At 45.1% G+C, this 13085-nt stretch overlaps 1 protein-coding gene across 1 annotated transcript in view; it reads right to left on the bottom strand.

Moving 5' to 3' along the window:
• Positions 1–1708: 1708 nt before the first annotated feature.
• nr6a1a (nuclear receptor subfamily 6, group A, member 1a) overlaps positions 1709–13085 on the bottom strand; it is an 87296-nt gene continuing 75919 nt past the window's right edge. Inside the window, exons 3-10 of the mRNA XM_079364103.1 lie at positions 10677–10907; positions 9816–9871; positions 8812–8963; positions 7640–7870; positions 7270–7524; positions 5557–5678; positions 5287–5439; positions 1709–4590 (exon numbers count right to left, since the gene is read on the bottom strand). Of these exons, the coding sequence (XP_079220229.1) occupies positions 4460–4590; positions 5287–5439; positions 5557–5678; positions 7270–7524; positions 7640–7870; positions 8812–8963; positions 9816–9871; positions 10677–10907 (1331 nt within the window). The 3' untranslated portion in view covers positions 1709–4459. The remainder of the gene's footprint in view (positions 4591–5286; positions 5440–5556; positions 5679–7269; positions 7525–7639; positions 7871–8811; positions 8964–9815; positions 9872–10676; positions 10908–13085) is intronic.

Genomic DNA, 13085 nt, shown 5'->3' with positions numbered 1-13085 from the left:
GTTTGACCACAGTTACCTTCTCTGATTGACAATCGATCACAAGCTGCATCAGCAGATATGATAGCAGTCCCATTGTTAGCGCTCCATGTGACCATGAAAACGCCTTAACAGTGAACAATGGAGCACAATGGGATAAAACACACACACACACCAGTATATCATGATGTGGTGAATATAGTGTACACAGCAAACAGACATTCACAAGATAACAAGACGTATTTCAAAAAGGTCATAACAGGAAAATAAAGCACTGGTTAACTGCAGCGTGAACGCATCACGTGAACGCCTTATCGGCACGCTGACATTGTCTTTGACATTCTTTCATCTTTGGTATTGATATCAGGGCAGGAGTGAAATGAACAGTGGTTCTAACTTGACATGAAATAAAGACAAATAAAAAGAGGAAAAGAGGAGGAAGAGGATCCTTGAACCCTACGATCAGCGGGTGGAAAGAGGTCAGAGAAGGAGAGGACGCGCTGCTGCCAGCAGGCCGCAGAGTGAGGTAGACACTAGAAATGAAAGAGGAAAAGAAGTCACAGCGCTCGTTCGAAATCCGAGAGGTCACCGAGTGAAATAAGAGACAAAAATAACAGAACATTGGTGCAATGAAACCAATAAATAAGACAACAAACGTCACCTATTTGAAAATAAGCAACATGATGACAAATAAAGAGGTAGTTTTAGTACAGAAATTTCAAGATGACATATCCCTTGTCTGCAAAATAATACAAATACAGGAAATTTAAAACAAAGAACACTTGAGTATCAAAGTGTGAGTGAAGAGTCCAGAGCAGAGGCAGTAAGGTAGCCGAGGTGACGTTTTATTTTGTGTTGATGAGCAGAAGCCAGTATTGATTTTACTGCTACATTAAAGGAAAGCAAAAAAAATAAATAAAATAAATCCCCGTCAGATCGTCTTCCACTGTCAGATCTCAGCCGTCTGTGATGTTCAGTGCATTCCTGGAGTGACTCGGAGATGAAGGGCCCACCCTGAACCGCCAACATTACACTGAGCAGGAGCACACATTCCTGCAGGTCACGTCTGTTCAGAAAGGTCTCTTTACATTCTGAACGCCGAGTTTGGTTTTTATTCACGCTGTAACTCTTCTGAAACAGTGTAAAGGGATCTTCTTCTTTTTTAAACTTTCCTTTGAATGATGCATCGGATCCCTCAGACTTCTGTCGCATAAAATAATATCCCTGAGATTATGTGGTTTAAAGGGTCAGTTCAGCAACAAAAAAACAAAAACAGGATCCTTCCTCACATACTGGAAATCGATGCTTTCACGGGCTCCGATTCAGACGCCTCTGTCTCTAAGATTGACTCTAAAAAGGAAGAGGAGAATTCATGCTGATGATCACAGAAGCGACCATTTATTGTCAAAAAATAGATATAGATTGTTCCCAGAGAGAAAGCACTCAGCATGTTAGTCAGGCTGCTTTAATGGAAACTCAAGTTGTTGTTTCATCTACTGGAAAGACACAACTATGAAGCTGAGATTTTAAAACATGAGTGTCCATCAGAGACAGAGCATTTGAATCATCATAAGTCCTAAACCTGTGGTCACTAGCTGTCGGTAGAAGGTCGCCATTAAAAGCATGAAAAACCAAGAAGGGAGGTTGGAAACTAAAATCCTGATTGAGGCACTTCAGTGATGTTAAAGTGAAGCCATAACTGCTTTCATCATTGAAAGAATGAATTAAAGAATGAATCTGATTGGATACTATAAAGGTGAGAGATGATGTAAGATCTTTTGTAATTGAGCTGACATGACCCTCTAACCCCAGAAGCCTGAGTGATGCTCTTCAAACTCCATCATAGCTGCTCTGAGAATCTCAGCGGTAACAAAACATGTCGTTATTTCTTTGAAGTTTAGAAATGCACACAACTCCAAAACATTACATTTGTATCGTACAAAGAAAAAGAGTCAAATAAAACATTAAAGGGTGTCAGTGGGTAACAAAACCAGACTGACGTCACCTGAGTTATACTTTTCCACCTTAATCAAACCACTGTGGACAACGGGACGAGGTCCCAAATCACGTCCAAAAACAAAACAAAAAACAACAACTCAAGAATTCATTTTAAAGTTTAGAAAACGATATTGTTGACTTCACTCCCCGACAAAAAAAAAAAAGAAAAGAAAAGACAATGAATACATGAAAACAAGAAAAAAACCCAAAACATCCTCCACAATAACTACAAAGGTACATGAAAATTTATAAAAATCAAAAGATGAAAAGAGGCTAACTGGAACATTTGGAGAGGAACACTGCATCAGACTGGTGGTGCTTTTAAGGCTGCACACAGAGAAACATCCACCCTGCATGAGTCACCGTCAAACTACAGCCACTGTCACTGAATGATGGGGGGGGGAACACTTTCTACAGAGGACCTACAATGTCCTGGAACCTACATCTACTAATACAACAAGTACATCAGCATGGTCACTGAGGAACTCCTGAATGCAATACATAACACTCACTTTACCCTGTTTAGATCCAGGTCTGCAGGGACCTGAGAGAGAGGAACACACCGGGGTGGGCCAGTGGCCGAGGTCTCTGAACCTCACCGTCGTGTGCAAAAAAGAGAGTCGTTGAGAGGACTGCATTTTTTTATATTTTTTTTTGTCTGCATCTTAAACTGATCTTATCGTCGTGAAACGGCTTAAAAACTTGAATAATCCAAGAAGACACTTCAAGCGGTCTGAAAACGATCATCTCATTCTTCAAAAATAAAGACCATTTCCTATGGCTTTTTTTTTTTTCTCTTTTTTTCTTTTTTTAAACATGTGCATATCTGTCACAGAGGGTATGCAAGATGGAGGAAAGTCATCTAAATTCTCTAAACTAAGCCTGGGTCAACCACACTGAATCCACTCCAACGCCTGGTTAAAGTTAGAATCCCCAAAACTTGATGTTGACCACTTCATAAAACACATTTCTCCGTCGGCCTTTCAGTCAATCTCAGCCAGTAAGAACCCCCGAGGACCAGACCTGAAACAAGTCTAGTCTTGGGTCTGTGCAAAATTTTGATTGAGCCTGAGAAGACCTTCAACTAAGATGAACTGGCCACAGGACAGGACAGACTTTGAAATGGACCAACTGGGTTCATCTGGGGGTTTCCTGAATTTAGCAAACACTGAATGACCTCAATTCAAACCCACGTGGCCCCTCCTTGGACTGGTTCCCCACCGTTCAAACAACAACAACTGGTGTTTCTCTGGTTGTTCCATGAAAGCCAAACAACAACAAGTTTTGACGGACTACCCCTTTAACCAAACCAAGCCAGCACTGTGGACTGTAAACAAAGCTGATCCTGTGCTGAGCAAAGGCTACAATGCATCAAGTTCCTGGCACTGAAGGCAGCAAACCCCCTCCCCCCCCACCCGAAAAAAAAAACATACAAACAAACAAACCAAAAAAAATAACCAATCCATCAGACGAGAATCAGATGGGCAAAGAAACACCAACAAAAAAAACAAAGAGTGGGATCCCGTCTGCCCTGTGCATACATGTGTGCTCAAGAACCAAGTGTGCACGTTTAGCAGGATTTAGGATGAAAATCCAGCGACATACTCATCTGTCCTCCCCCCCTCTGACACAGACTGATTCATTTCTTAATCTGATCGTTCCCTGATAAGAAATCTTTTTCCTTTTGAGGAGCTGTCAGCTTCCTACCCATCAATGGGCGTGTGTTCGAGAAACGCATTGCATAACACTTTGGTCAAAAAAGAAAAAAAAACAAACAAACGATAGAACTAAAAACAGCAAACCTAGCTATCCTCCCCATCCCCTGCAATAAAGCCTTATATCCCCAGTCTATGATTGTAAAAAATACCCGTATGCTCCTTTTTCAACAACTGTCACCTTAACTCATGGAATGTTAAATTGACAAGTCTGCCTCCCAGTAGCAGGATTTCTGAGAGTCGGTGCAGATAAAGTAGCTCAATTTTGATAATCAATTTTGCATTTTCAGTGTGACAAGACACTGTTTTTTTCTGTCTTTGATTTATGCAGCTCCTTTGAACATTCAGTCTCTGATTGAGGTGCCAAAGCATCCACAGGGATTTGGTTTCAGACCGGGCAACTATTCATTGAAAAGCAAGAAAAGGTACCTGAAAATAGCAACAACATCTTCCTGAGGTAGTCTCACAACACTCGTCACATGTGTCTATTTGTCCCCGCCTGAATAAAATAAACTCTTTTAAAGTCTAGCTCTAACAATAGCAACACTGACACATCGAGCAAACTGGAAACACACTTGTAAACTCCAAAGACCAATGCATCTACGAGCATTTGTTTTGTACAGAAGCATGTGCACAGTGTAAATCAGCATACATTCAGCTCTGTCGTGTAATAAATACATAAAGAAAAAGTTACAAAAAAATACTAGCTGCTTGTCACATTCACAAAAGGGAAGACCAGTCCCTCGACGCGGGCGGGTCGGTGGACGGGTCTAGTTCCCGGATGAGGTGGTCACGCAGGGCGACGGGCCGGTCCTGTAGCTGGTCAGGCTGGATTTGCAGGAGTGCAAGACTGCTTTGAACAAGAGGGGGAGCTGCTCCAGAGGTACATTCACCAGCTTCCCTGGAAACACGCCGAACAACACGTTAGTTTAGGAGTTAGCTTAGCTTAGGAGTTAGCTTAGCTTAGCTTTCTCTACTCAGCACTCTGCTTCGTCGTGAAAGTCACTGATTAGTTTTAGTTATTTCTACTGACGAAATAAACTCAACAAAAAAAAACCAGTGAGACAGAGGAGCGCTTCGATATTTGATCTTCTAATACAGCCGGGCTGCAGCAGCTCAAACGTAATCGTTTGAATGGAAGTCCTAACTTCTGCTCTGCTGACATTTAAGCTGTTCTGAAAGACGGGATGACCCGGAGGATGTTTTTCGTGGGCTGAGATAATTAAATCCAACCAACGACAGTGTACCGTTAAAATACCTTGTGTTGTACTTAGATATACCACTAGATGTCACTGTTTTTTTGTTTGTTTGTTTTACACTAATGAAGACTGAGGTTGTAACTTTTTTTTTGGGGGGGGGGGGGGGGGGGGGGTTGAAGATTTGGATACATCATCCTCGCCGTTTGCGGATTAACGGGTTTATTAATTGCTGTTAAACCCCAAACAGCCAGAAATATGCATTTACAATATTTTGTCTAAATTTGACCACCAGGCTACGATGGATTGGGCAACATTGGGATGCGCTTTTTATTTCAAGTTTTACCGATATCTTCGGGTTGCAGGGTTAACTCACAAACGCCTCCTTTATCTCGTCTTACCTGCAATGCAGCGGATCTCTGGGAGACACATCATGATCTCAGGGAAGCGTTTGGGCTGGTGCGGGTACTTGTACTCAGTGTAGTCCTGACACACGTACCAGTAACGCTTGTTGAGCTGCTCGAGCTGAGAAATGTTGGACAGTCCTCGGATGTCTGCAGGGAAACAAGCGAGAGGAGAGTCACGTGGGTGAACACGCTATTAAAAAAAAGAAAGAAAAAGGTTTCGGACGGAGAAACAGAAGAGCTCCACTTTGTTTCGTTCTTGTTTACCTTGGTTGAGGAAGTTGATGGCTTTCATACAAGCGTATTCTTCGTTACTGATCTTCAACTGGTGGAACTTGCGGAACAGATATATCAACCTCTCCATCACCTCCATGCCGTCCTCGCTGAAACTGAACAATCACACAGACTTGTCAATCAAACTGCAAACTTTACTTTTATAAATCATATTAAAAAGACCTTCCAGGGGTGTCTAGCTCAAAGAAAAGAAAAAGAAAGAAAAGACCTAAAAGACGGTTTACTGTCCTCATGTTCACATCAGAGATAAGTGGGATGAAATGCAGAATAGTCAAATAAAATAAGAAGTCCCTTAAGCCTTATTATCTTAAGCTTCTGTGCTTCAAAGAACAAGAGGAAAAATGAGGGCGGGAATCAGTCGGCTCGACGGCAGCAGCTGAACAAGCGTCCCTGTTGATGCGGCTGATTTTTGAAGACGTCGGACACATCGGCTCAGTTTAATTTCACTCACACTCATTTCTTTCTTTTCTGGCTCCCACAGCTCCAACCTCTCAAAATAAAGTTGAAAGCAGTCACGCTAAATCAGATATCCGCTCCTAAGCTCCGAGTCAATTGAGCGAAGCCGGAGAACCGCACCGTATATTAGGAGTAAATGTGTCATGAGGTCAGATAACGCGGCTGTGATTTACAGCGAGTAAAAGCCTCGCACGTCCCTTCTCCGCTCACATGCCGGACCGTGCTAGCCTCAGCTCCGTCCTGACGAGCCCTCCCGTTTACGGACCGCTTCACTGGCTGTCGGCCAACAAAAACTCCGGGCCCTGCCCTCATGCAGAATCGCGAGCGGGAACGTCGGGTCAGCGTTTAATCCCTCACATCCACCTATTCTTCAGCGTTAAATACTGACGTGGCGAAGCTCACGGGGGAGATTTACAACCTTTAATTATCTCTTCTATGTTCAGAGAGTGATCGCCTCCATAAAAGAGGGAGAGGTAGGAGGCAGGATGAGTCAGTGCAGGTGAGATATTCATTTTCCTAAACACATATAAATAAGGGTCGTTTCTCCATGAATGTAACAACCATAAACTATGAGGATGAAGTGTGGGCCAGCTCAAACTCAAACAGACGATGAACCCCACCAACCACAGGTGCATTAGCTGATGACTCAGACTTTTATGAGCCTGTTTTTAACTCCAATCAGCCGTCGTCTGGGCTTTAAAAAGAGGCGTTCATCAGGTCAGGAAAACACCGGGGTCATGAAAGCAAACGAGGGGCTTCAGAGGAAAATGGTGACACACGTCGCTTTTCATGTTACACACATTCACCTGAGGCTAACGGCGCGTTCGGACAAGGCGCCATCTTTCATAACGTACCTGAGCATGAATGCTCACATTGTGCCGAGCCAGAATACAATTGCACACACAGTATGAACACAATGGTTCATAAGAAGAAGCAAGCATGGCTTGAACCACCCTCAGTTTATTAATGCAGAGAGAAACACTGGTACCTTTAGTAGCAGTAGTATAGTCGAGCATTACTGCAGTTTTTCTTATTGTAGAGGGTTTGATGTTTGGACAGGGTGGCAAGAGGAAGTTTATTTTCCAGCTTTTCTTTGAAACATTTCTGGCATGAACTTGCATGAACAGTTCTTTCTTTTATATATATATATATATATATATATATATATATATATATATATATATATATATATATATATATATAAGGCCCCTGACTGTTCCTGCCACTCACCCCTGCAGCTCATCATCCGACGGCGTGTACTTGGCGGTGACGTTGGCCAGGTCTCCGAAGATCTGCGCGCTGTAGATGGTCAGGCAGGAGAGCAGGATGAGCTCCTGCCAGGTGGAGCTGAGCAGGCAGGTGTAGTCCTCGATGGAGAGCTCGCAGAAGAACGGCAGCTTCTTGATCCAGGAGATCTGACGGAAGAGCAGCTCGTCTGCCAGGCGACACAGCAGGGCAAACAGCTCCACCTGGGTCACTTTGTAGCTGCACAAAAAAACCCACCGGAGGACGTGTTGGACCAAAAGCGCCTTCGTATCACGTTCAGCATTTTACAATATGATGAGCTGTTTGTTGTACTAAGGTGCGTGCATGGGCTCACCCGTCCTCTATGAGCATGGGGGTTGCCAGGGGGGCCAGGTCCTCTGCAGCCACCAGCTGCAGCACCAGCGGGTGGGACTGTGGGTAGATGCTGCGGGGCTGGGGGGCAAGCAGGCCAGACTGGGCAGCGTAGGTGAAGAGGTGAGGCAGCAGCTGGTAGTGTGTGGACATGGAGGTGTTGATGTACTGGTCCCTGAGCGCTGCCGTGTAGCCGTTCATCTCCATGGAGCGACTGGAAGCACGCAAAGGGTCAAAAGATTACACACAGTTTACACTTCTTTCCCCCCACTATGAATGGAAACACGGACAGAGCGATGGGCTGGGAATCACGCCATTCTATTTTAAATCTTGGGATCACGATTTCATTCAGATTCTGGACTCATGATCGAACGTCTATTTTTGAATGAGTACTTCAGGATCTACTCCCGTCATCTACATTTAGAAGCTATGAATCTTTTTAAAATCTCACGTCCAGGTGCTCCCACTGATCGGACTGATCACTGAGTCACAGATGAGGAAATGAGAAAGTTGCATGGTTAAGAGTGATATGACGTCACATGTTTGTCTGTGGCGACGTTAGCGTTCAACTCTTCTCGGGCTGATTCAGTAATGGTTCGTGTCTGATACTATTTGACGGCTGCAAATGTTCTTCTGGTTAGAGGGACGGTTACTGTGCGTGATATAAAGCAAACCATATTCTTCCAATCGATGTGTTTTTGTCTGGACACGCTCGTCTCCTTGACCTCCGTGTCCCCGGACCACGCTGCTTTCTCTCCTCTGAAAAGGTGCTCCGTCATTGTTGTTCATTTCTGCTCGGGCTTCGTTTGATAAAACAAGTATTTCTCTGCATAGCTTTTGGGGCTGTGTGCATCACAGATGAATGTTTTTACTATATAAGACTCAAATAAATGCCGTCATTGCGAGTACTCAGACAATATTGGTCCTTGAGGAGTGCAGACAGACAATGCGCTCGTCTCCATAGCATGAGCAGCAGATAGTGCGGCGAGTGTTTGCTTATCATCAGCGAGCCCGGGGAGCTGCACATTCAGGCATTCTTCGCCTCCATGAATACCTCAACTAAAAAAGTCTGTCAGTGTAAGACTGTCAGGGCCGGCTCATTATCTCCATGTTGGGGTGAGAGGAGCAAAAGAGAGGGCGAGCGGCACGACTCACTTGGAGGACAGAGTGGAGGCGGGCGACGGCTGGTTGCCCTCTGAGGCTCCGTTGCTGGGCGAGCTGTGGTAGCCGTTGGCCCAGGTGTGCTCCGTGGCGTCCTCCTTGAACTCCTGCCCCGACATGATCCGCTCGATCTCCTCCTCCGTGATCTGAAAAACACACAAGAGGGACCGTCAAGACGTGTGACCAAAAACGCCCAGTGGGATTCAATCCAGTTGATTAGCAACGACTGGCTGCTTTTCACTGGAACGCGGAGGAGCAAGGACGCGATCGCACAATGAAACGGGGAGCTTGCAGAGTGAAAGAAGGCAGGCGAACAGGGGGGTGCGTGCGTGCGTAGCTGATTAGGTGAAACACTGAACATAAAAGAAGATCTGCAGGTCCATGCTGGTAACACACAGTCAAAAGCCATTTAGAAACGCATTAGCAAGTAGGCAAATGTGGCGTTCTGTGTGTGTTGTATCGGGTCAACTCCTTTCATTTCCATCACTCCCTCATGTACACTGAGAGCCTAACTCACTCCATATTATGAAACAGAGGTCCCCCTTTCATTAGGGCTTTTAATGAAAGCAGGCGTTTCTGTGTCTTGACTCTCTGAAATGAGCTGGGATTAATTGAGCAGCTCTCTCCTCCCCTGAATAGCAGCTCGGCGCCACTTAGCTTCATGTCACCCAATTTCCTGACCATTTGTTCTCTCGCCGGTGTTAATAATAAAGCAGGCGCTGAATGGGGGAATGGTCAGCGGCTATATGATTCCACTGATTATACAGCAGGGTCAGCTGGTCAGGGTTTCCCTACATGCTTCTGCACACAGCACTGTGAGGACGAACGCTTTGTGCTGTAAATGCATTCATAGTGAAGGGGGGAGGGGGGGGGGGGACTGTGACTCGGGAAAACATTTCAGAGAGTGACTCCGAGAAACGAGAGGGTTCAGAAAAAGTCCCCCCAAAACAAAAAAACAAAAAAAACCCATTTGTGGTGATGATGGTGTTGGAGTTTACCTGAACAGGCCCGATGCTTTTGTTCCTCCCTCCTGGCATGCCGTCCTCCCTGATTGCTGCACGGCAGAAACACAGATGAGACACTCGCATGTGGTAAAACAAAACAAACAAAAACAGGAGGCATCATTTGCATCATAGCTCTACCTGGTGGCTCACACGGATCATGCAGTGCTCTGCTGCCACTTCAGATCATCTGTATACGTGTGAGACAGAGCCCCTGTTCTCTCTCTCCCCCCCCTGCTGTGCGAGGAATGTTTGTGGAAAAAGCAGGAGTTTGGCAAAGCTATTCCAAGTGCTTAATGCTCTGCTTTAAATCAGTAATCCTGCAGAATAAATCATACAAAATGAGGCCATCCCTCTGGAGGAGCAGTGAGCGCTCACTTAAAGGTGTTTTTACACCAGGGGGCAGCAAATACACACAGAAGAGGTGCTGCATGAGGACAAACTGCAGCTCGGAGACTTCACACAGGTCTGTGTGTGTGTGTGCAGTGAGAGGACGCAGTTTAAGCACATTTTGAGCTATTAAACACATGAGGAATAGTTCCTGGGACACAAAGGGCTGAAGTGATCATATTGGTGTTCAGAGTGAAGGAACAGAAATCCAGGCTAACAAAAACACTGTTAGCACAGCTTCCTGTTTGGAATCAACAGCTGAAGCACTTGAATCTTCGCAAAAAAAAATATTGGGAATGATTTAAAAGTTGATGGTGACGTTTTTTTGTGTGTTTTTTTTTATTCTCACTGCGTATTTGTTTTGAGCTCCACAAACCATTGAATGCCTTTCCTTTTTTTGCATTTGGTTTCAGGCCTTTTAAAGAGTTCACTGAATCCTAAAAACCCTGGGATGCATCTGCGCGTTACCTTTGCGGTTCATCCCCATCTGCAGACACTTGAGCAGGCGGCAGTACTGGCAGCGGTTGCGCTGCTTGCGCGACATCTCGCAGTTCTTGTCGCGGCTGCAGCGGTACACGCGCTTGTTGCAGATGCTGCGCTTGAAGAAGCCCTTGCAGCCCTCGCAGGAAATGATGCCATAGTGCAGGCCTGTGGCGCGATCTTCACAGATAAGGCAAGTACGCTGGTCAGCTGGAACATCTGCAGAGGAAGAGAAACACAGACAAGAAAAAGTGGAGCATTTAGAAAACGTTTCCTCCCACTGCTTCACACTGGGGAAAACATAGTGGGTGCAAAAAACCTTGCTGAAGGCACAACTTTTTAATTGAGATCATGGGGGCGGTTGGGGCTTAAGCGCGAGCCAGGCGCTGGCTAATCCAAACGATTCTTAAGCTCTAACTCTTATTGTGTGAAAGTGGAGGTGTAACAGGCAGAGGGACGGGGAGCCAAGGCGTCTTGTGTATGATTTATTCAGCAGCTCTGATGAGAGGAGGCAGCAAGCGAAAACGACACCACTGATTTGTTTACAGTCTCTCCTTTCTCTCCGACCATCTCCTCGCTCCTCGGAGCGCCTTCTCCGCTCGTCTGTGGATACGAGTGTGTCATAAAGATCTTTCCCCACCCGGCACCTGAAGTAGTCTTTAAAAAAAAGGTGTCGAAGTTTCGCCTTCCCTTTAGTGATCCTTCGCCTTCATCTCGTTAGCGAGAGCAGCACACTCTTCTCGCTGATCACTCAACACTGTGGGGAGTTGTTCAAACAGCGATAAGTGAAGGAGCTAATTTGGAACACGTGTGAGGGGATATTTGAGGGGCTCGCAGCGAGGAAGTGGTGTGGAACAGGATGTCGTGAACAAAGTACATTATTAATTATAGTAGAACATACACATGATGAAAGGTGGCGTTGTAAAAGGCTGGCAGGCAGCTGGCTGACTATAAAGAAACGAGACATTCAAACGCCCAGGATAGAAAATACAATCTAACTCACGATGAAGATTCTGGAAATAAAATGAAGCGTCATCAGGTCTGTGTTCCTGATGCAACCACAGGACGTCAATCAGACGACTGATATTCAGCAACACATTGCATTCAGAGTCGCCTTTAGTTGTCTATTTGCCTTCATAATGTCTCATAATGGTTTTTGAATGCAGATGTGAAGATCTGACAGTGTGTGGAGAGGATCGGAGAGGGGGGCAGAGCCTACAGTGGGCCTTCTTTGTGGAACTCTTAAAGGTGTTCACAAACTGAAGAGATAACAGTCTGAACATCTTCACTTATAATCCCCCCCTCCTCTACCTCCAGGCCACATAATGCTCGTAATCAAACACACCAAGGAAGCCGAGAATTAAGAGCCCCCGGTGTGAAACACACACACACACACACACACACACACACACACACACACACACACACACACACACACACACACACACACACACACACACACACACACACACACACACACACACACACACACACACACACACACACACACACACACACACACACACACACACACACACACACACACACACACACACACACACACCCCCTCCCCCCCTCCTTGCTAACAGCCACAAAGAGCAGATGGGTTGGACGTCATGGTTACATGGAACAGCAGGACTGCAGCAGGAATGTGGCCAGCTGCAGATCTGTATCTCAGCTCGACTGAGATCAAACATATGAGGAGCTGCTGGAGATAACACTGATGGGACATGTTGATGTGTCTGATATGACGGAGGGTAATACTGTGGTGGTTTTATTTTCATCTTCTACGTTTGATGAAGTCAAGTGAAGTGCCACGAAAACACAGACAGAGCATTTGTAATGTTGGTTGCAACGAGTGCTCGCCGGTGAAGCACAATATGGGATTTTGCTGATATCAAATCAGCAGATATCTGATTGGCAAACGCTGAAGACGATACGTGCACATACAAAGTCCCCTGTGTTCTTAAAAATCATAAAAACCTATTGATCTTTAAAAGCATGGCCGCCCTTTTCATGAGGTTTTCTGTCAAACGAAAGACGTCTATTTCATGTCAGAGGGGGGTTACTTTAAAGGAGACATGAACGTGCTGTATATTTGGTTAACCTGAGTGTCTACTGACACACAAAATATGAAATAAATCCATCCACTCCTTTGTTTGTGGTCTGCAGAAGTCTTACTTAAAAGAGGACAATGCTCCTTTTGAAATTTTCTCTCTTTGTGATGTTACAGTGGGATTCTTGTAAAAAAATAAAATAAAATAACATAAAAATAAACCCCTTCCCTCCCCTGGTATCTCAAACCATGACCTACAGAACACCTTTTGCGCAGGTCTGCCATTTTTCATCTGGAAAGTGAATGATTGATATCTACGAAAACTCAGGGGTCTCGTTGCA

This window comes from Symphodus melops (genome assembly GCF_947650265.1).
Source record: "Symphodus melops genome assembly, chromosome: 1".
NCBI lineage: Eukaryota > Metazoa > Chordata > Actinopteri > Labriformes > Labridae > Symphodus > Symphodus melops.
The sequence above is the reverse complement of the archived record's forward strand: the minus strand, read 5'-3'. Positions and strand labels throughout refer to the sequence as shown.